The sequence below is a fragment of the Syngnathus scovelli genome, chromosome 5 (assembly GCF_024217435.2).
Source record: "Syngnathus scovelli strain Florida chromosome 5, RoL_Ssco_1.2, whole genome shotgun sequence".
In the NCBI taxonomy this organism is placed as follows: Eukaryota; Metazoa; Chordata; class Actinopteri; order Syngnathiformes; family Syngnathidae; genus Syngnathus; species Syngnathus scovelli.
Window position 1 is genome coordinate 8,673,874 of NC_090851.1, and position 24,565 is coordinate 8,698,438.

Below are 24,565 nucleotides of genomic sequence, written 5' to 3' on the forward strand. Positions count from 1 at the left end.
GTAAAAAATATATATATATTCCAGCAAAATTAAGCATTTACAGTTACAAAAAAATTGGCTACAAAGTGTGCCTTCTTGGACCATGTGACCATACCATAAACAAACCTCAAAATGTCATATGTTGATAATTTGTCATTTGTTAGATGACCATCCTAGCCTAACTAAAGTAATGACTCTGAAACCCATTTTAGGTTCCTGTCTCACCAGTTGAGAATAACTATTTTGGAGGATAATCTCATACTTGTACGAAATATAATGTTAGGTTCTTAAAAGGGAAGTCAGCCCCAGACAATATGTTCTTATGTGCCCCCACTAGTCTAAACACAGCATTCAGATTATTATCGCAATGTCAAATATGAATTAAACAGGCAAATTCCACCTGTTTTTATCCATTTTGACAGAAAATGACATCACAGTTGCTAAGTCTCAGGTCACAACCAATCATGGCTGCCCCTGCGCCCCTTGAGATTAAACTGGGTGAATTTTGTTGCTTAATTTATCTTCCACAAATGCAATATTAATCAGAATAAGATATGTCAGGCTTCAGAGAACTTTATCAAGAAAATGTGAGTGTTGGCAAACAATCAACAGCAAGAATCACATCTAAGTTCATAAAACTCAGGCAGAAAATAATTTGGTCAAACAGTTTTATACACTCTTTTACACACTCTTTGTTCACATATTGAAAAAAAATAATGAAAAACTGTTTTGGAGATCATCAAAATAACACTAAAACAAAACTGCAATGCTCATAAGTGACAAGAAGCCATCTTTATACAGTGTTCACAACAATTTAGTCTGCTTGCAGGTTTATTTCAATCATACTGAAAAATAAGGAGTAATGAAAATCATAACATTCACACTCAAATTGGCACGCATTGCATCAGTTGTGAGAATAGGCGTCTCATTTTCATAGTTTAATGGCAAAATCGAACACAAGCGCATGTATAAAAACAATTAAGTGACAAACTGATTGCATATGTACAAACATTGAGTGCTTTGTGCAAAATGTGTACAGATAATGATCACGTGTTGATATAGGATAATGTGCACAAAACATACATAATACATCTCATGAGCATTAAACCAACGCATAAAGGAAAAAGCATTGTTGTCAAACAACGTTCATGTTTGCCTCAGTGAACAAAAAATAAAACAACACTGAAATTAAGGCTTAATTATTGATAACCTGTCCAGATTCATTTGGCAGACTAGGATTGTTTTGTTGCATCGAGTTTATGAAATGCCAGCAAAATGCTGATTTTGCTTATTCCTTATTTTTGTTTACCCGACAAAATGTGATGCATTGTGTGTTAAATTGGCGGCTCGGTGGCGCACTGAGTAGCACGTCCGCCTCACAGTTAGGAGGGTGCGGGTTCGATTCCACCTCCGGCCCTCCCTGTGTGGAGTTTGCATGTTCTCCCCGGGCCCGCGTGGGTTTTCTCCGGGCACTCCGGTTTCCTCCCACATTCCAAAAACATGCTTGGTAGGCCGATTGAAGACTCCAAATTGTCCCTAGGTGTGAGTGTGAGTGAGATTGGTTGTCTGTCTCTGTGTGCCCTGCGATTGGCTGGCAACCAGTTCAGGGTGCCCCCTGCCTACTGCCCGATGACGGCTGGGATAGGCTCCAGCACGCCTGCGACCACCGTGGGGACTAAGTGGTTCAGAAAATGGATGGATGGATGGATGTGTGTTAAATTCAACAAGCATTTATTTTTTTATATATATATATTTCTTTATTTACTTATTTATTTTAAATAAAGGCCACTTCACTTTTTCTGCTCTCGCAATACATGCTTTCAATTAATCAATCTTGTCCTCTAAATGAGCAAAACTGAGGGACTTGAAGAAGAATGAGTTATGTAATATACTCATTTGAAACATTTGTCAAATGAGTGATACTGAAATAAACAATGTGCTGCAAAAAAAAATCAAATTAAACATGGTCTGTTTCTAAGATGTCAAGATACAGTCATGTCTCCATAACATCATACATATTGGCAATTTAGCTTTGTTATTATCCAGTCCCATATTAGCGTGTGACACCTTTACAGTCATAAATAAAGCACAAAAACACGAAGAGAGAGAGGAAAAATAGAAACAGGAGCTGTTTTTGAGGGGTCATTCTGAGTCGGGCTCTGTGAAGATCATGTTTGTCTTTTATCCTGAAAGGTTTGGTGATGTACAGTATACTTTTATTCATGCATCGAATTTAGCAGATCTATGAAAAGATTTGAAAAGAAACTTTTGACATCAGCTTTGGAATTTGCTCATTCAAGAATGAATTTAACTGACCCTGTAACCGGATATTCTCATTCGGCTTGGTCACGAGCATGTTGAGAGGCTAAAAGTTGATGAAAAGTGAACGTGAGAATAAAAGCAAAGTAGACAAGGTTTTCACCCCATAAAGCACTTGGTGTGACTTTGACTATTGCGTCTCCAAAGTTGTGATACCGCAGAGAAATGAATGTACTTGCATTGTAATGATGTGATGCGTAACCACAGGCTACACGCTGTTGTCACGGATATAGTATTTTGTTCAGAAGGCACTAGTTTGGAGGGCACAAGGGCAAAGGTAGAATATGATAAATCAATTCTGACAGTTGCTTTAATTCTGCACTTTTAAATATATTGACAAGCTGAAATTTAAATGAATATTTTTGGATTACCTAGATCCACAGATTCCATGATTGTATGATGCGAGTTGAACACACCAAACAAATGTCTTTATTTATATAGATACAATTTTGTGCAGTTAAAAGTCAACACTTTAGTTGTGTATTTGTGTGATTGCCAGACATGGATGTAATTTCGCTCTTATCAATGCAGGTTATTGCCCGATGCGCAGCAATTGGTTCAATGGTGGCCCTGTGGCAAATTGATTTCCTCTTGTGCCTCATTGCTGTGATTATATCTGCATTATTGACTTCACGGGAAAACTCTCTCACGCATAAAAGCTTCGTTTGACGCGGACGCGATAATAACCGAGGCAGGCAGTTAATGCAGATTTGAAAAATGTGTAAAAATCTCACTTAGCAAAAGAAATGTAGATACTGTACATTTGCACAAAAGCATGTTTTCCCTCATCTGATCATACAGCTGACATCTACTCTCAGCCATCTATCACGCATTCTGAAAGGCAAACTCCTCACAAATACACTCATACCTGTAGGCACCACAAAACAACAAATTTAGGCTACGATGATCACACCATTAAAGTGGCACATTATTAAGTCTATTGATACAGTAGAGGCCCCCCTCAATTTAGAGGCTGTGTCCCAAAACGACAATCACACAGAAAGATGGAGAAAACATTGAAATATTGAATAAATAGAACAGGTGAACTGACCAATGTGTTATTTTTCTCTTCTAAGGCAATCAATGGATGTTCTGTGCTTTGAACCATCTTTGTCTACACAGTGACTGTCCCTCACATTCATACTACTCCACTCAAAATCTTTTCAATACCGCTTGAAGTGACTGTTTACACTGATGTCATCTGCTCTAATTCTGACTTTTTGCAGATTTAGTCAAATAAGTGGAGGTTGTTGTGTGACCGTTACATTTGAACGTCAATGAGTACAATTTTAAAATCAATACGGGCCTAAAAAAGCACGTGCATATGAAAGCTCTCGGGTCACAGTATCAAGTCTAGTTAAAGTGCCTTCCTGCCATTTGTGATGCTCCCTTTTTTGCCCTAATTTAAATCTTATTTTATTTTGTGCTTTTGATTTGATTTTGTGAGAGGAAATACATTTTGTTTGAGATATTTCACTTCTAAAAACAAGTGGTAGTGGAAGAAAAAAAAAAAAACATTGTGCAAGACCTGTGCTTAGATGTGCATTTCCATCCAAATCGAATCCACGCAGCCTACTTTGTAGCATATTCTCTTAAAATGTGAGCACAAGTGAATACTGTATATAGCCCTCATGTCAAAGTAGAATAAAAAAAAGTTAACACTGCTTCATGTGATTCCCTCATTCTTCCCATACGTAATTCCCTGCTCAGCCTGTAATGCTGCATTGGCACCTATTAGGAATCTAAAATGATTTTCCCTTTAGTAAGATTTAGATCAAGTTACAATGATATGGCACAACTATCGTTATTTTTTTTGCACTGAAAAGAAAAGTGTCATGTAAGAAACCACAGAGTGTTCGTCAGTCTACATGTGGGAAAAAACAAAACACACACAAAGACTTAAAACTTTGTTCGGTATTCATAATTGTTCTGCTCTAGTCCTGAAGGCACTTAATGACAATGTGAATTAAAAAAAAAAAAAAAACTATACCAACAAAATATGGTTTTGCCCCTTTAGCCCGTCATCCTTCTTCTCTACTGTGCTCAACACAGGTTCAGTCTACTCAAACATTAAATTCCATTTAACAACGTGAGTCGCGATTTTTCCTCTTTTACCTCAACCATTTTCCTCTTCTTCGAGACTTGCCAAGAGGAAGGGACATATTGCCTGGACAAGCAAACTGCCCTGGAGTAATAGCAGCTCGGGGCAGCAGCGGGGAAAGGAAAGGAAAAAAAAAAAAAACGGGATGGGAGGATTAAGAGGATCAGAGGCGGGAGTAAAACTCCTCATTGAGTCTTGTTAGCTCATCTGCCTCCTCGCCGATATACTCTTCACTTGACTGCACCTGAGGGGCCATTTGTGCACCTTCTGAGGTCACAAGGTCAGAAGTAGGGCGAAGGAAGTGACGGTCTTTGGTGGACGATTCCCCAGCTTGCTGTGAAGGGTCCCTATATCCTTCCTTTCCCGTTTTTGTGGACGAAGCCGAGACGGTCTTGGGCCTCACTGCGCACTCTAAGTGCGGCGGAGGTGTGGACGGAGAGGAGGGAGGCCGGGTGGGCGCTGCCTGGGCAACATTTGATATCGTGTTTGTCACTGATGCCGCTGGCGAGGGTCCTACCCTGGCACTGAGCTCCTGTTGATCTTGGCACATACACTCGCCATTTTTAGGGAACAGAAAGGTCCTCATTTGGCCTTTTCCCTTCACATTCACAGTACCCCTGTAATCAAACTCCAAGCCCATGGCGCTGAGCGCAGCGTGGCTTTCTTCGCTCACCTGCACCCGACACTCCACACCGGTGGAGTCCATGCGGCTGGCGATGTTGACCGTGTCTCCCCAGATGTCATACAGCAGCTTAGTGGTGCCGATCACCCCCGCCGTCAGCGGCCCGTGGTTGAATCCTATGCGGAGCTTGAAACCGAAGCCCAGCATGTTTTTGTTGAAGTCGTCCAGTACTCCCATCATCTCCAGGGCAAAGTTGAAGAGCGCTCTCAGGTGAGCGTGCGTCGAGTCCTCTTCATTCTCTGCTAGTTGCTGGACATTCAGTCCAGATGCCGCCATGTAGGTGGCGCCGATTGTCTTGATTTTTTCCACGCTCTTGAATTCGGGTTTTCGAAGGAGCTCATCAAAATCTCCAATTAGTTCATTGAGGACACGGTAGCATTCTTTGCCACCCTCGTAGCTCTCCTCATAGAACTCGCTGAAGTTTACAATACTGGCAAAGATCACAGCCACACTGTCGTGGTTTTTGGAGTAGCTCTGTGTTACCTGGGAACAATTAAAAAAAGTATTAGAGGTGTGTACTTCATCGTCACAGTTTTCAACAATCAAGCAAATATTTCTGTGTGACAATTTTGGCAAACACCTTGAGCTGGTCAGCTACATGGATGGGGATTATGTTGCCAAGTAACCACTCCGCCTGGTCCCTCATCGTCTGAATCTTGAAGCGGTGCTTGTCGGCCTCCACGTTGCCATGGTAATGCAAACGATAGCTGACCTCAAACTCACGGTTTAGGAACCAGACGAGGAGAAGAAGCAGGAAGAAGGCAAGAACCGCTTCGGGCACCAGAAGATTATGAGGTCTTAGAGATGCGTCATGGTCTGATTGTGAAGTTGACCCAACATTTGGTAATATGGAGCTGTTTGATCTGAGGGACAAAAGACATTGAATCATTACCAAGTGCTTCAAATCGTACTGTAGCAAACAATGAATTTTGAGGAAACGTTTTTAACAAGCTTGCTTTGTTGTCTGCTCTTGTGAAATAAAAACTCATATGTAGTCTGTGACTAACTACAAAATAAATCAATACAGTCAACTGGGTGCACTTTATGACACTGTCCCAAACTTATAAAGACTATAAGGTTCTATTTAGGTAGCATTTTATCATAGTGTATTTTCCACATAATTGTGAAAAATCGAACTGCTGTTCATAACTACACTTAAACTTCAAAACATGTTTTTTTTGGGGGGAGCCGTATTATCTTCCTGACCATTTTGTTCTACGAATTATTATTGCTGATACTGCATCCTTGTGAAAAGTTAAAATCAGACACACAAAAAAATTGTAAAAAATGGCCAGGAAGATCAGCCATCTCAAGTATATCAATCAGGATGTGACGGATTGATCAACAATACAGGCTGTATGTGTCATTATTAACACGAGACACATTTAACAGCCATTACTGCTGGTGTATGGAGAAAGTGACAAGGAGAGAGGGCTTGGGTGGAATAATAAGACTGAAATCCGCAGTGAAGAAAACTTTAAAAGCAAGCCATTGCGCCTGTTGACCCTGGAAATGTCACTCATCCATCATACACCTCTGTTGCCATGGAGACACTCACCCATGAACCGGTAAATTGTTATTACTGGAGCTGAAAGAGAGAAAGTGTTGTCAATCAGAACTGCAATAATGTAACACACACACAAACACGCACACACACACAAACCAGGACACTAATAACGCAATAGAGTCTTTTCAATTTTACAAATACAGATTTTCACTTAGAGAAAAACTGATATGACTGAGATAGAAAAGTTGTATGAGTACACAATTTAGCTGTAGTAGCTTGATAGAAACATTAAATTATTATATATATTATACAGTTATTTTCATAATTACAGCCTATATGCTGATTTCTTCGCATGCACGTCCTCCTTGATGACCACGACAGCACAATGCCCCACTTCATACTTCTCAGAATTTGCCTTGTACAGAAGGCGTGGTATAACTATTACAAGCATACTGTATGCACCTGTACCTGTGCAAGGGGCTATAAAGCAACAGCAACATGGCGATCCCTGTAGCAGTGGCCAAGACCGAACGCATCCAAAAACTGAGTTGACAGAAATTGCAGTACTGGATGATGGCGATGATAGTGGCACAGCATAAGAACATTGTCAGCTAGAAGAAAGAGGAGGCAAAAAGGAATTCAACTTCACCGACCAGTAACGTCTTATAGTTCAGACCATGTACAGTGAATCCTGAGATTTGTTTCTAAATACATGCTACATATTTGAAGATATTTGGCTCAAACCTCAGTTTTCAGTAACTAAATTACAATCACCTATTCCTACCACTAAAGCAGGCAAATAGCGAGCTCGCTATGTCCACACCTCTGAAAACGCCTCTTCCCATTATCGAATTTATGTGGTTACTTAAATTCCCAAGTGCTATTTATTTTGTGTTACTTAGGCGAATGTAAAATGTTGGAACAGAAAGCCTTGTGATTATAACTACCGACAAGTATGTGCGCAAATGTCCGTCATGTAGTATGAGCCACGGGCAGAATGACGTGCGCTGCTGTGCTTAATAAACATTTGACTTTCCCTTTGGTGTCTGCTATGTGGAACTACACACACCCACATAACACCAAGTGCGGAGGTGACGCCGTGGACGAGAAAGTCTTTGGAACCGTGTCAGCTCGTGAGGCTAGTGATTCTGCTCCGGGCATGCAAAGTCTCGCAGCGACTGTGTAGGTTATATTCCAGCCACCTGAGGCCCTAAATCAGGGTTGTCAAACTAATTTTTTTCACGGGCTGCATTGTCGTCATAGAGGGCCATTATGACTGTCAACCCAAATAAATGTATGAGCACCTCATATTATATACAGTAAAAGCTACAAAACAAACTGATGACTCATTTTCAAATCAGACGAGTAAAAACTGGTCAAATATTAAGAAAAAAAGATATTAAAAGTGAAGCCAATTTGCAATTCTAGTAATGACACACGAATTTGATGCACAATTTGTCTTCGCGGGCCACTTAAAATGCGGTGGCGGGCCGTATCTGGCCCCCGAGGCCTTGAGTTTGAGTTTGTGCCCTATGTGAATATATATTTTCGCAGCTCAAACATGTGGGGATGTAAGCAAAGAGTACAATTCCCAATATTTAGGAGATAGGCGTATTTTTGTGATTAATGGTGTGCAAATAACTGAACTCTTGTTTCTACGATGCGCCATCTTATGCCCCACTTCAAGCACTGTTGAGTCCTATTCATCGAAAATCTTATTATCAACGCTCCTTCAAACTATCCACTTTGCTCTGCAAGCTCAATGGATAAAAACCACACAATGTGCTAGTCAAGTGCATGACTCAATTTAGCAGAATTCTGAATCACAATTCACATCTGATCATATTTACCTTTTTTTTAGTACAAACCCATTCCAATGAAATTGGGAAGTACAGTAAAACACAATTAAAACTAAGGCTACGGTTTACCTGAAGAGGTAGCTGAATCCCGTAGGTCATGTGGGACAAGACCGAGACAGCCGGTAGGGAGACCAACACGGCCCCAATCATGTGACGAGCAGCCCAGCCAGATACCACCAGTATTAGGGAGCGGGTGCAGTTCATCACTTCCTCCAGATAGAAGGCCATGCTACAAGAGAGGAGATGTGACCGTCAGTCTCGTTCACAGAAAATGCATAACCCTTCATTAATTGTAGGCTCACCGTATCGACAGCACTAGAGAGGCTAGCTCCAGCAGGCCAGCCAGAGGGGCCACAGCAAGTGATGCCGAAGATGGGGGCCCCACAGTGGATGAGCTCACCAATGGGGGAAGAAAACACGCCAGGGTGAGGGCCAAGAAGATAAAACAGCTCAGAAGAACGTCAAGGAACGAGCTGAACGTGCAGCTTGCAAAGGTCTGTTCTTGGACTTGATTTTTCACCTAAAGGAGAAGAGTGAGAGAAGTGAACGACTTGCCTCAAAAGCCTGTCTGCGTCAAACATCACAGTTGTTTACATCCATTTCTAAATACTGACATACATGAAACATATGGAACGGTCTTCAAGTAAGGACATTCTTCTTCTACTACTATTACTGTGAGTGACCCTGTAAAATGCTGCAATAGTAGTGATCGTCACAGAGGACAAAGAATATATACCAATAATATATTGTAAATTTCTGAAAGGTTTGTGAAATTGCAACAGTCGACTCTTAACAATAGTACTTAAATGGTGTTTTCCACATACGTAAAGATAAGGCCAAACTGTCATTTGGTTAAAAGTACATGGTATGAACTTCATTTTTAGCTCCACGATAAACTTCACCCAGGTGTATCAGCAAAATGATGACTCGTATCTCGAAAATCCCGTAAGTCATGTCACTTGTACAATGTAAGAAGAAAAAATAGGAACATAAAAATGGGTCATTCAACCGCAAGGTTCAAGGCTACTTACAAATCAGCGTGGAAGTAGGACACCTAAAGAGGTCAAACTTCAAAATGTTCCAAGCCAAAACAAAAACACTTGGCAACTATGATATGCTTAAATTAGCTTTTTTTGTAAAGAGACAATCTGACTGTCAATCAAACAATGCTCAAGAAGGTAAGTGCAGACATCTAGTATAACCAATAATTAGAGATACATATATACTGGTAAGTTTATTTTGACTTTCAGTTCACATCACCACTTTTGTCTAATGTCAGACAAAAGAGCCATCTTAATGAATTAATTCATCTTGTAGAACTAGAGAGCACTATTTGGGTGTACTCTTGGGCATGAGATGTGGCCTGAAGATGAACAATATGAAGACAGCTATAAGAAGCTGAGCTGCATGTGGCAGCTCCTTCTGGCAGCATAATCATCGAAAAACAAGAATGTCATGAAACAAGAGCCCAAAACATCCTAGTAATTATAATCGTTTGAAAACAACAATTCATTATTTTCTCCATATATTGTGAAATTGCCATCTTTATGCATCTTTCAAGTTAGGGCACAAAGTTCTCATTTGAAATTTTCACTAAACATGTCAAATTTCAGACGTTCCTGGTTTCCCCGCTGCAATAAAATACACAGATTGAAACTGTCAACGTGGATTATTTAGTACTACTGGCGCAACAGCAGGGGGCCACATGCTTGTGACGCGCATGGCCTCTTTGTGGCCACCCCCCCACTGGGCCTTTTACTTGGAAATAAGTGAAAACAACTGCAAACCTCTATTGCATGGGGCAAATCATAAGACTAACACATCTTCATAGCTTGTCTTGGAAAATGATGTGTGTGATGTAATATGTTGATACCTCGTCCTTGTAGCTGCTGCGATAGGCTGTCTCCAAGGGTCGGTCTAGAAAGTTGAGGCTGATCTTGTTGATGGGTGGTTTGAAAAAATAATCCTTCATCAGACTGGAAACAGGAGAGCAAGACCAACTATTTAGTATACAATATATTGTATATCCAAGAGAAAATAGCACACTGCCAATGTTTTAATCACAAAATCGAACATGAAGAGCACTTATTTTGTCACTTGACACTATCAGAACAAAAATGACATTGGTTTAGAACATTTGAAGTCATGTCTGACTGGCAACGCTGGTTGAGAAATTCCACTTGCTCACCTGTCTTCTCTGATAACATCCACAAAGTGGGCATCGCTCTTTTCTCGAAAATTCTTGGCACGCAGCTGAATAAGAGCAGAGTGCTCCATGCCTGTACCCGGTGGTCCAGCGCCAACTGCCATAGCAACACTGGCGCCGGTCATCGTGCTTGTGCTCGTCTTCTTTTCTTTCTCCTGAAGCATGTCGCATAATGAGCTCTGACTTGCCCTCACCGGATCATCCAGTGGGGGGCTCAGGAGGCCGTTGGCCGTTCGGAGGCTGTTAGCAGCGAGGAACTGGAGAAGAAGACGAAGAGATACAAGGACATGGGCACGAAGGGGTGACGGACACATTCAAAGTTGCTGAGATTGAGTGCTTGTGCGTGTGCTCCACCTTAGCGCCGCTTATCTTGCGCTCATCCTGGCAGCCGTTGAGCACAGCCACTTCATCACCCTGTTCAGACATCACCTCAAGGCGGGAAGCACATGGATGCTGCACAGCAAAGGAAGTGAACTTTGTGGCCTTTTCTATCGTATTAGTATTTCATGAGTGGTTCACAACCCGCTATTAGAGAATCAGCATTCCCAGCATGCTTTGCAGCAGTTCCAATTAACACTTGTTACTGTGTTTAATGTGTTATATTGAACAGACGGACTATATGTTTTCTTTTTTTTTTTTTTTTTTTATTATCACCTACCCCAGTCATGTCTGGTGGTTGGTTGGGCAACAAGGGTTCAGCAGCTTGGATACCCCCGTGGATGATTTCAGGAGCGTGGTACTGTGTACAGACGGGCAGGCTCATCCCAACAAAATCACTTCCCGGATGAGAACAGCCGCACTGCGCATCATGTCCAAACTTCCTTCCTGAGATCAAGTAGGTTTTCAAACCTGAGGAGAAGCAGAAAGGTAAACAAATCTTTACAAAACAAACAAGTAACAAATTGGAATCATTTGATGTTACATTTCTGGTGCTATGCTCAAAACACTCAAAACGGCCATGGCAAGCAGGTGGGAATGCATCACTGTTTGTTTCCCCAACTATGTTTACACATCATCCCAGAGCTCATTGTTCAAACCACTGAAGGGCCAACAAGGAGATACGCAAACAGTGAATAAGAGCATTGCCCCATAGCCAACTGCTATCAGCCTTTCCAAATACGCTCGACTAACCCAACTCGATGGCCTTTGTCCTCAAAGACCGAAAGGTGCTACATGTGAGGCGTGAGGTCATGTGATTTTTAGCTGAGATTGACTTATGTCCTGACTTTATAAAGGTATCCCAAGTTGCAATGATTTTGCAAGATAGAACAGCAATATCTTAGTTTTATATTAAACAATCTTGCACTAAACATATATGAGTATTCACTGCAAAATATGTAGAGTGCACTCCATTCAATTGTTGACCCTAACAAAACAATGAAATGATTTCCCAATTGGAAATCTAATAATTTCAGTCGAATGAAACATGAGCTGAAGAGTTGGCCTGCTTTAGATGGGACAAACATTGTGTGGATCCACATGTGGTAGCATGTGCGTCAGTCTGATGCTGAGTGGGTGTGCTCATGAAATGGTTTGTGTACTAGAGTATATTTGCTACATTTTTACTAAAACAAACAAAGTCAAACAAAATGTGTTTGCATGTGTGTGTTTGTGTGTGTGTGGTTAGCCACTATTTCATTTTCTAAATAACATTATTACCATTTAGAAAATCATTAGTCTTCTGTCTTGCTGCTTTCCTAATCAAGTTTACAAACTTGACACAAATATTACAGTTTGTCATTTGTTACTCTCTTGTTAATAGTGTGTTGATTAGTGCTATTTTGCAAACACACACACATACACACACATAAACACAAAAACATAAATTGTAGATTGTGGAACTAATGACCATGACTGACTTTTATCGCAGTTCTCTGTCCTGTTTGTTTGTCCTTCTAAATAAAATTAGTCAAGATGCGCAACTAAAAATCAATTTATCTTAGTCTGCAAGTAGAGTCAACTTGGCAGTAATTCTCATCTTTTCTGCCAGCAGCAAGCCTAACTTGGGCTTTGAGGCCTTTTCTCGCACATAAAACGTGTCCTTTGAGAAGACAGACGTGCACATAAACTCATGAAATGCTCGTGATTGCTATCGACTGTTCAGAGGTGCGTAGTAACATGCTACATTAACTCTGGCCAGAGTAGTTTGGATGAAACACACATCTTACTATTACTTCAGTAAATATATTATAAAAAGAAACAATACTTTTACATTCCATTGAGCAATATACCATTTATTTTTAACCCACATTTTACTATTACTTGAGTAAATACACTACTTTTACATTGTGCAATATACTATTGTTTAATTTTATTTTTATCCATTGAGTTTATTGCTTGCCTGAGCTGTTGTAATCACATTACAATCACATTACACATTTCATCAATCCAGTGGTTCTTAACCTGGGTTCGATCGAACCCTAGGGGTTCGGTGAGTCGGTCTCAGGGGTCCGAACACACCTGATTTATCGTGTAAATTCATGATGACATATATCTGAACTGGTCTCGCAAAGGCAACAGCAGAAATCACACTGATTTGCAGGTATGTAATTTGTTTTGAGTTCATGCATTGTGTTGGTTTTGTACTTTGAACAATGTTCATGCACGGCTCATTTTGTGCACCAGTTAAAAAACATTCATGTCTTGAGTTTGAAAAGTAGAATTTTATTTTTCACTAAAGAAGGGTTCGGTGAATGCGCATATGAAACTGGTGGAGTTCGGTACCTCCAAAAAGGTTAAGAACCGCTGCATCAATCAATCAAGAGTCTGCAGGGACAATTCAACGTCTTGTTAAAAAAAACTCCTCAAGTAGAAATGTGAATAGTACCAGCCTAAGACTTTATGTAGATGGCCTTATGCTGATAAGAGTAAATGTTGGAGTGATGGCAACAGACAGAGGCAGAAACACTCTGAAGGTCACTCAGTATAGCATACTTTACATAACCCAAATTCCGTACGCTTCTATTTCAGCTTTCGAACTAAATCAATGGCCTCTTTGAATGCTTCAGGAGGAAACCCAAAATGCAGTACAGTACTAATTAAAATCCGATCCATTTCCACCGATTCTGTCTGTATTTTATCTGTCCATTGTCTGAACCACTTCTCCTCACTGGGGGGGTCACATACCCGATGCTGCAAAAATCCCAATTATGTTGTGTATTGGTATGATAACATGACTCTTGGCGAAAGACACACCTACAGGAAATATGCATCATCTGCTTCTTGTCTCACTGAATAAATGTCATGTCGTAACCCACACGTGCATGTACATGCGCACAGACAGGCAGACAGACACAATTAGTATTTCTTTTGACTTACGTAAAGTACATAAAGCAGCGTTGCACCTTTACATTTGCCCCACGTATCTTATTAAAGAACAAGTCAACAATGATCTCTCATACACACACACACGTAAAGTGCAAACTGATCTTCATAAAATGCTATCGCTTGAATGAATGAAAAAAATGAATGAATGGAGAAAAGAATGAATGGAGAGGAAACAGAACTGTGCCGCGAAATTCCACATGCACACCAGAAGATCATAAACACCATGGACACGCACCTCAGAAAAACACTATTCTATCGCACACTCTCTAACTTCTGACTACCATGCATGTCCTATCGCACTTGCTGTGAAACAAATTGGAAATGATTTTTTGTTTGTTTGTTATTGAGTCTTTCTAACTATCTATCTAGTATCTATCTTTCTTACCTGGGGTCTAAAAGCATGAATGGTGACATTAATATTTTCTCCTTTGAGACATTCAAGTATTATGTAGAAAAAAATAACAAACATGACAAATCTACATTCATTTGTTATCATTACGTTGTCATCACTGTTATATATTTCTGTGATTTTCTTATTAATCGTCTCAATATTATGGTAATTATGATAACAACGGCGATCTTTCTGGTCACTAAAATACGGTTGTTGTTTTTTATTGCTGGCTTGATAGGTGGTACTATACAGGATATTACTCATGACGGTTTCTGCTGACCATACAGATGTGAGAGTTGAAACACAGATCCTATTACTGGGAACTCGGTCAGTACTTTTACATTCACTAAGGGAAATATAAAATGGCCCGCCCTATACTATACTCAATAAAAGACGACAGTTGTGGTGTTGATGTCGAAGGAAAATATGCTCAACCAGCTTCAAGAAGTGCCAGATGAAAAAAAAAAAAAAACATACATGAAGGGTAAAACACGATATAATATCCATTTTTACTGCTGACTGAGCAGACAGACCTGCATGGGTATCCATGTATATCAAAATGTTTTAAACATCACACCAGATTTCTTTTCCTATTTAAATTTGAGCTCATCCTGAAATTGTCTGTATTTTGCTACAAATGCAGCATCCTTGTATGATTTAACAAGTAGCAGCTAAAAAGGAACACCATTCCTGGAGCATCTCAGGCATGCATTACTTGGTCCAAGCTATGCAAATTACTTTGGTCACTTGATTAATCGTTGCACATGCGCTACACCAGCAAGTTAAACTGCAAACAATTTACGGCTAAAGCCTCTTACTGTATTCACCAAACTTTTTTGTCATTCCTCACTTTCATCTGCTGTCTGCGACTAAGTAAACGGCGCCCAGGCTAAAAATAGATTTTGAATTGCTTTCTTTCCTCACAGATCCGGCCTGAGAGTCGTCCAACTTTACTTATGCACTGTATATCACTCGAAGCTTCATCTCCTCTCTGTTGTCTTGCCAAACCTACATCCATCAGCACCTCAAACTGCCTATCTTTATATTTGTGTCTGAACTACACTATCATTTTTCATGTCTTCCTTTAAACTTAACCCTTCTCCCTTAGGTCTTGTTTTTTCTACTCCCCTCCCTTTCCTAGCCTCTAGTTTTCTGCCCAGTCGGTGGCAGGTCTTGAGAACAGGCGCTTGTGCAATACCAAATCCATATTTGGACACGCTGATGGAACCGTGGGATGAGACTCTCACATGATACTCCTTCAAATACCCTTCCATTGCTCTTCCCTTTCCTCTTTTTGATTTTTTATTAGTACACAGAGTTCAGTGAAATCTCCCTTTCTTTACGCCCTCCTGTTCACCATATGACTGTGCAAATTTACAAAGAGTCGGTTGGGAGTAAATAAAGACATATTAGCTGCGGGTGTGCATCTTTTCACAAAAGACGATTCAATACGATTCTCGATACATGGGGTTTGATACAATTCAAGGATGTAACGATTTTAAAATGTAACCGTTCAATTTGAATTGGGTTCATTTTCTATGGCTGCAGCTTCTGTCAAGTTTATGAATATGCGACGCGTAAAAGCTCCCTAAAGCCCAAATTATCTAATTTAATTAATTGAAACAATCATCAGCAATGTCAAATTTGCTTAAGTGATGAAGTAAGCATTGCATTTGTTGGTCCTATAATCATTGCAGTTGCAAGATCTACGTTGGCTTAATTTGTCTCCCTCGGGTATTCGTAGCAGAAAGTAGGCAGCAAAACATGTCAGCCTCCTGTAAGATGAGCTGAGACCCTCGTTATGTAAGTCATGATTACGAGATCGACAAAAACATTAAAAAAAAAGATCGTTGATATGATAGAACATGTTTATAGTTGATATTGAAATTCACAGTGAAAGTTTTTAAAAATGAACACTTTGAAAAAAATTGACACAATATCTCTAAAACTGGTTCAATAAAGCAAGAAATACTGCTTGCTGTCATACATGAATACGCAATTGTGTAGGACTGTATGAAAAAAATTTAAAAACATGTTCATTGTACATATGTGAATTGATTTACCGTAATTTCTAGACTAAGACGCACCCGAATAAAAGCCACACCAGCTATAATTACGGGAAAATAATGTTTTGTTCATATATAAGCTGCACTGGATGCAAGTGTTTTAATGTTTAATTTTTATAAACTCCAAATTCCATATATAAGCGATTCCATATATAAGCGAATACGTATGCACAAATCATAAAATATCCACTGATAACACGCTCTGGACTATAAGCCGCAGGGTTCAAAGCTTGTGCAAAAGGTAGCAGTTTATAGTCCGAAAATAGTCATTCTTTTGCTTCAAACGAGGGATTAAGCTTAGTGTTAATGCTCACTTGTTGATGTTCATATCCTTGGCCGTAGAGAGATCTATAGCATCAAAATATCCAAAGAATTGCAACAATCGGCGGGAGTGTGGCTTCTCGAGAAATGTGGTGACACACCATCTACGTCACACTCAAACACGCACATACACACAGCTGCTCAATGCACTTCACACTAAGTGCCTCTGGTGTTCTGTGGTAGACAGTGCTCGAGTGAGAAATGACCAAGCTTGCCTCTATGTAAAGGAACCCATGCATGTCTCCTGAGGTACTTCTGCACTTTGCAGGAAAGCTCTGTTAATCCAGCAAACACGCATGAGAAATTTCTGAAATTATGGCAACTCCATGTGAACTTTTAATGCACTGTCTCGAATGAGACATAAAGCGTCCTCTTAAGGCACAAAGACAAAAAAAAAAGAACAAAAAAAGAAAAAAAATATAATAACTCCCCGAGCTACCCTAAGATAGACTGTGGGAACTCCATGGAAAAAGGTCATGACCAGAAGATATGCGTCTTGTTCTCCATTCTTCCTCCCTCTTCTTCTTTCTAATGTCTTTCCACACAACACTGCTGTTTATTTGCACACCTCTTTGTCTAATACCCTTCCCTGAGATTTTCTGGTCTACCAGTTTTAAAGACCACTAAAGCAGGTGATTTAGGGGTCGCCATGGCAATAAGAGACAAGAGTTGCCTTTTAATATGAACATCAAATGCTATTTGAAGCCGTTAGTTCGAAGCTAAATCACCTTTATATTGCTTTAAATGCTTTGTGAAGCACAATTTACTTTTGTGTATGTTTCAAGGCATACGACAGTGATTGAAATTGGTAGAAGCACAGTCAATCAAAATCTCTGTCAAAGGTAACCATGACAGTACGGCAACCTGAGATCCATTTAGACAAACCCTACAGACTTTGGCTCCTCATGAAATTTGCTCACGCCATTAAAAGGCCTGTCATTATAGAGTACAGACACTCATCATTTAAAAAATGCATACGTCGGTCTTTATTATCAAATGTGAAAATATTTAAATATTCCAACGTACAAAGTGGACCGTAAATGTAAAATGACCTCACCTAGAGCGTTCACAACTGTGATAACATCCATGAGATGCAACACCTCGTCTCGATTCAATCAATCAATCAATCAATCAATCAATCAATCAATCAACCATCCATCCATCCATCCATCCATCCATCCATCCATCCATCCATCCATCCATCCATCCATCCATCCATCCATCATATGTTGTGCCTGATGCTTGTTCTCACCACCTCAGTCGGGAACAACTTAACTAAACCGGTACAACCCTTTGAGTTATTTATTGATCTTACTCTATCTTGTTTTAAAATTGTGTTTGAAGACCTTGAAAAATCTTCCCTAGGGTGTTTTTCTATACCGCAGGTTTCAATTATTGCAAGGGTGTTCTGAAATGTAACCCCCACAAAGGAGGAGAATTTACCAAACTATATCTCTCTTACAAGGACCTCTAATGGCCATTCTGATGAGCTCCATGCAGTAAAATTAGTTGTTTTTTTGGTATGAAAACATAATATAATCCAATAAATTTGTACCTCCAGCCTGTTATGTGATCAGCAAGTTCCATCACTGCATGAATGGGGGAAAAAAGTGTTTTCACTACACTGTGTAACTAATAACATCAACAATAGTTCCATTCTATGTAAGAGTAAGCCAAAATTCTGACTGCCAAGACTATGAAATCTGAAGCGGCTTAATGATTTTTTTTTTTGAGTGCAAAATGGTATTTACAACCACATTCTTTAAACTGAATGCTTAATAAAATGCTCTAAGTATTGAGTAAAACACAAAACATCCTCAAAAGAAATTGGTTCTTGAAGGTTGAAAGTATTGTGTCGTAGATGTGCTGTCATTTCAAGACAGAGCACACATGGGAATGGAAAAAAATATTAGACCACCTCATTTTCTTCAATTTCTTGTTCATTTTGACGGCTGTACCACTCAAGGTGTATCATGTAGGCAGAAAACAAAACAAAGACCCTAATATCACAAGTTCATAATTTAGCTAACATGGAAATAAAATGATTTAGAAGGCAAACATTTTTAGAAGTGAAACGATCGGAGAAAATCGAAGGGAAATAAAAAAGCCGAGGGGGACTGGCCTGGTTACAGTTAAGGCTCGATCCATCCATCCATCTTGTCACTTGCATATTTAAGTGACACGTTTAAGTCAGCGTAAACTAACTAGCTGGAGGGCATGGACTTCCCACTACAACGCACTGTAAAGAATGGGCCTGTGTAGCCAAAGAGACATGAGGGGCATGCACCTGTTTACACAAACAAATAAATTCAAAAAAAGCATTCCATGTGTACAGTATTGTTGAAGATCCAGACCTCAAATGTGGAAACTCTACAATACACTGCATTTGTTAAAAAGCCAGCATTGTGTAACTGAGATAGGAGGATTGAACCAATTGAGCCTAAAAAGCTAAATAGAAACTACAAGGATTAAACAAATCTGCTTATAAAATAGCTATCAAGAAACCAATTGATTTAAGTGCACATTCAGAAAATGATTTTATTTCAATTTTGGTTTTTCACTTCCAGTTACTCCCGTTTACTCCAGTCATTTGTTAGTCTATGCATAATTCCTCCACATCACCTCCGATAAATAAATACTCGACTACATAAATCGGGACACCATGTATGAGATCGTGAGATAGTTTGACGACTCACAAAGGGAAAGAGGCCGGGACACTTTTCCTACACATACAGTCTCTAAGGTAAGTTAGATTGCATTCATAACTTCGCCCGCAACAAAAGCTGCATATCACTATCAGTCTGTTGTTGTTATTCACTCGGAAAATACAGAATGATGACACGCTTGTTTAGAGTCAAGTGTGAATACTGTCTGACACAAGGTCTTTGCTCACTCATGACCATCAGACAGCTCACAGCTCTGGACTTCTCCTAATATGATGGATACTTTTCTCAATAGAATTCAAAACATTCAAAGCTCAAAATGGTTGCTGTGAAGCTATTATGGTCGATCACTGTAATACTAGTGCAGGAAGTGTGTTGACAAATAAGCCCGACAGTATGTACCAAGGTAACTTTCTTTCCATACATGATAACTAATCTGGTTATATTATTAATCTATTTTCTTAATCTAGGTCCTGTGCCACAACCATTTCTTGACTATTTTAGCCACAAAACACATTCCACAAACTCATAATGTGCAAGTTACGGGTGCGCTAATCTCCTAATCTTATCACCATGTTCTCTTGCTCATCTACTGGACCGTTTCAACAAGACAAACTAGTCAGATAACATACTTCAATGCTCTCAGGCATGCAGTGACCCAACTCAAGCCTTGGTGACCGAGGACTAAAGTTCACAGAGATATTTAGATGTTCAACGCTCTTCCTTTGGAAGTGCACTCTAAGAAAATAAGAGGTAAACAACATTGACTCACCCTTCAGCTTCTCCACCACACTTTCTCCAGCTCGCTCCACCACTTGACCATCCTCCCGCTGGTAACGGTCATCCAGGAACTGAGCCGTAGCTTCAGACAGATGGACCTTGCCTGCCACGCCAAGCTGTTCCATCAGGTTGGCCAGATTGACATCGTTTGACCATACGTCAAACTTGAAGCGCTTCATTCCGAGAATTCCGCACAGAACGGTGCCAGTGTGGACACCAACACGCATGCTGACGGTTTCACACGTCTCCTGGCAAAATTGCTCGATGGCCTGGATCATACCGAGGCCCATCTCCACACAGCAGTAGGCGTGGTCAGGTCTAGGCTCAGGGCAACCTGCGACGCAGTAATAACAATCACCCAGTGTGCTGATCTTCTCACAACAGGTTAGTTCACAGAGACGGTCGAATCGTCCAAAGAGATCATTGAGAAGACCGACCAAGGCCGGTGCAGACTTATTGGCAGACATTTTAGTGAAGCCCACAATATCTGCAAAAAGGATGCTAACGGGTTCCATTCGTTTCATGTTGAAAGGTCGAAATATGATCTGTCCCCGCGGGATGGAGGTCTTCTTGCGTTTGTGGTTGTTGTGCGGGTAGTTCTTGGGACTGGTGGAATTTGGCGATGGCGAAGCTCCACCGACACCTCCACCGGTGCCGATTGAGACAGCTGAGGCAGAGCAGGTACCGGAGGAATAACGCTTGCTACAGTTCTCACTCCCGCCGCCCTCGTCGTCACCCTGCTTCATGAGCTCGTCGGCGACACGTCGGGGCATGACCGAGTGGATCATACGCTCCTTCAAGGCCTTCTCGACCCCGAGGTCCTTGCCATGCATGATGGCTTGTCCCACTTTGAGAAAGGTACTGCGAGAGCGCACCTCTGACATAATGAACAAGTGGATACCGATGACGTGGACGCACAGATGAAGCAGCGCTTTGGCTGGACCTAGCCATCGAAGAGTGTCCCTTTCCCAATTGGAGCTGGAACTCCCTGAATGCGAATCGTAGCTTCTGTGAAGCAACGGCAGCCACCCTAATGCCTCGAATAAAATAGAGTATAGGAACCCCAGCATCACTGAAGCATACAGACGCACATGGAGAACACTGTATAGCAACAGCAGGACCTCTATGCACAACGAGAAGGTAGCCACCGGCGAGATACAAATTGATCGTTGAAAGTCCGAAAAATGGTACGAAGCATTTGCATGCTGAGCCCACTCCAGCTCAGTGTAGCCCGCAGTCTGGATCTGCGGGGCCAAAGTGATGGCGAAGGTGACCGCAATCAGGAGCAGTGACGTTTGGTTGTACAGTTGTGTGTAGTAATGAGTTAAGGTGAACAAGAAGAGGAGCACTAAGAGGACCAAAAAGGAGGCGGTGGGAGCCAGGAAGGTCATGGGATGGCAGCGGTCACTATTGACACCAAAGTAAATGGCCCAGAGGACAGCCACCACGGCCAGGTAGAACAGGACATAACGAAAACGCCGCTGAGTCTGAGGAAAGCACCTCTCTTGGCACGCCTCCTCCAGGATGGGCGAGTCAAACTTGGGATCCCAGCACTGGGCAGCGGAGCGCTCAAACAGCGGTGGTGCCTTCCTGCGCACCCTTGTTGCCGAGGTCACAGCCTGTCTGGAGTCTGCGGAGCTGCAGCTGGAGGAAATACTGTATTTGTGGAGGTTAGGGTTCATTTTACTTCTATCCTCGCGGCCTCGGGCTCCTCCTCCGACGACACTGGTGGGAGGCCTAACCGCCTCATGCTGTTGCACGTGTGGCGTCAGCGTACTGTTGGTAATCCGTACGGTCACGTCACCGTCCCTGTTGGAATTGCAGCTGACTTCTGTGGCGTGCATGAGAAGCTGCCGGTGTTGTTGCAGCGTGGCCATATTGAGGCGAGAAAGGAGGGCCGCGGGAATGGAGTTAAATATTAATAGCTTTGGATGGCGCTCAGGCAATTAGATGTGTTGCGTGGGCGCTGCGTGTTCACATGTGGCACTGCGGGGAGGGAAGAATGGGGAGGGCACAAAAGGTGTTTTTGCTGGAATAATCACACTGAGGCGCACACGTCTTTGCTCCACACACAGGAGCCGAAACACTCACTCACACCGTTCCACCTTATTGAGCTGCTCATGACGAGACCCTGGATTTACGTCACTACTCGCATTACAAGCATCACTCTGCAAAAGAGCATCGGAGTTTCTCCACAGCAAAACAACAGTCACAAATGAGTCCGTCTCCAACACTGATCATCCATGGTTGCGTCGCAAAAGCACATCCAGATGTGGGCTGTCAACAGTTGGTGATGTGTACAAAAGTTAAAACGGTCCCGAGCAGCTCTGCAACAAATGGCACCCTCACTCAGTCCAGTGGCCTTTTAAAACTCCACCGCTGCAGCAGCCTTAAACTTACAAAAATGCTGTCGAGATTGAAAAATGTTTTTCAAAAATATTTTGGGATGGGGATGGTTTCTGAATCAGGCAACTTTACCTTGTGCATTCCTTCTCAAGCAGCCTGCTGAACAATTGGATTTCCGTGCATTCATTCCTTCCATCGTTAGTCTTATAAATCTTCCCGAGAGTGGGATTTCGGAGCCCAATCCATGACCAGAATCCAGCTCGTATACAAGGCCTGGCAGACAGGCAGGCCTATTCCCACAGATCCAGCCCCGTCCTTTCCTGAACTGCCGCTCCGGATCTTCTCCGTGTGTGCCCCCCCACTCTACCTTCCAAAGAGGGTTGGGAGAGGTATGTGCTATTCCGAGAGCGTAATCCGAAAAGAGAAGCAGAGAAAATACCAACCACTGGCCCAAATTAGCGTCGCTTTGCCTCAACTGGGAGTGACTGCAACTTGTTGCGCGCAGTTGGCAAAACATACAAGATACGAGGAACAGCCTGGGTCGAGGCTGCTCTATAAATAGTGATGATCAGCAATAGTAACAACACAACGCGGGATTTAACATTCGAACACTTTTTCTCCATATATCCAGCGGCGTTGGATTCCAGAGAGGTGTGGTTGTGGTAAAAATGTACTACTTTCTATTCAAGTCGTGCAAAACGTCAGTCTCAGAGCACGTCTAAAAAAAAAAAAAAAAGTTTTTTTTTTTTTTCCCCCACGCCGTATTTCCTGCGTTTAGAGAGGAGACCCAGTGAGGGCTGCAGTTATTTGGAGCTCGATTTCCTCCCTTCACATCCCCCCTGGGCGAAGAAGTGAGAAATCCCCAGAGCAAACAAGAGGAAACCCTCACGCGTATCCTTGCAAAAACGATCCAAAGGCAGCCAAAAACAGACAGTAGACTTCTTATCGGAACCAACTCCTCAGGGTCTAGATGGCACTAGTTTGTCTGTATGCGTGTGTGCGTCCAACACGCATTGGAGTGCACGCTCAGGCTTGTGTGCGTCCTCTTCAGTCCACAGCTTGTCACCTCCCTTTTGCAAGCCTCTCGCTTTGGCTAAAACGCGGGTTTTATCTATCCGGGCAAGACACTCCCGTGGATGCTTTGCGTGTTAACCGGGCGAACGGAACATCCACACGCCTGGAGGTGCCACCATCTTCGCTGTGACGGGCTCGGAAATCCTCCCCCAGCTGTTGTGGCGGTGTGGGATGGTGGGACCAGCTTGTAAAGCTCGACGCTATGACAGAATAATACTACTTCCGTTCAAAACAACGCATGAAAGTCCCAAATACTCCACCGCTGTTATGCCAATTTTTTTTCAGACTGTGTATGAGTACATGAAGTTATTCACTCGCTAGTTCAGAGAACTAATCCTTAATTATTCCATTACACCCCGCAGTTGTGACGATCATGTGTTTTATTTTAATTAAGTGTTTTACTCTTTTCTTGAATATAATATTTTTTCTTAAATATATATCTGCAACCGTTACAACTGTTTGCAAATATCTGAATAATGTCTTTGGGACCGTTTCCATCTTCTCTAACCAAGATTCATAAAAACCCGCAAATCGCCACTTAGTGTTATCTGTGTCTGTCTGTCTGTCTGTCTGTCTGTCTGTCTGTCTGTCTGTCTGTCTGTCTGTCTGTCTGTCTGTCTGTCTGTCTGTCTGTCCGTCCGTCCGTCCGTCCGTCCGTCCGTCCGTCTGTCTGTCTGTCTGTCTGTCTGTCTGTCCGTTTGTCTGCTTGTCTGTTTGTCTGTTTGTCTATCTGTATCTTTCTGTCCATCCATCTACCCATACGTCTGAAAATAGAGAGAGGGGGAGAAAGAGAAGGAAAAGGACAAGTCTTCACTCCAATACTGAAATGATGCTTTTATTTCCGAAATCCAATTCTGAGTTTCCGTTTTGTCCCTATGTCGTATCGGTGTCTTGACACAGCTGGAGATGGGTGGGTTTCCACAATGAGTGTCCGTTCAGGTCAC

The 24,565-nt window shown here is 41.7% G+C and overlaps 1 protein-coding gene across 1 annotated transcript; it reads right to left on the reverse strand.

Annotated features, from left to right (window-relative positions):
* Window positions 1-536: 536 nt before the first annotated feature.
* adcy9 (adenylate cyclase 9) lies at window positions 537-23,803 on the reverse strand. Its single transcript, XM_049721131.2, has 11 exons — window positions 20,194-23,803; window positions 11,312-11,502; window positions 11,008-11,106; window positions 10,636-10,910; window positions 10,321-10,423; window positions 8,750-8,967; window positions 8,517-8,676; window positions 7,057-7,199; window positions 6,640-6,669; window positions 5,662-5,944; window positions 537-5,564 (listed from the first exon to the last, which is right to left on the reverse strand). The coding sequence occupies exons 1-11, from the start codon at window positions 22,076-22,078 to the stop codon at window positions 4,563-4,565; spliced, it is 4,389 nt and encodes a 1,462-aa protein (XP_049577088.1). The 5' UTR covers window positions 22,079-23,803; the 3' UTR covers window positions 537-4,562.
* Between the last annotated feature and the right edge of the window lie 762 nt (window positions 23,804-24,565).

What these genes read in the sequence shown, in the direction of transcription:
- adcy9 (XM_049721131.2), bottom strand. Translation starts at nt 22,078, where the DNA reads ATGGCCACGCTGCAACAACACCGGCAGCTTCTCATGCACGCCACAGAA. An exon ending in TGTGGTGGAGAAGCTGAAGG is followed by an intron (nt 11,503 to 20,193) that starts GTGAGTCAATGT and finishes GCTTCTCCTCAG; the next exon opens with GTTTGAAAACCTACTTGATC. An exon ending in GGATTCAGCTACCTCTTCAG is followed by an intron (nt 7,200 to 8,516) that starts GTAAACCGTAGC and finishes TCTTTCTTCTAG; the next exon opens with CTGACAATGTTCTTATGCTG.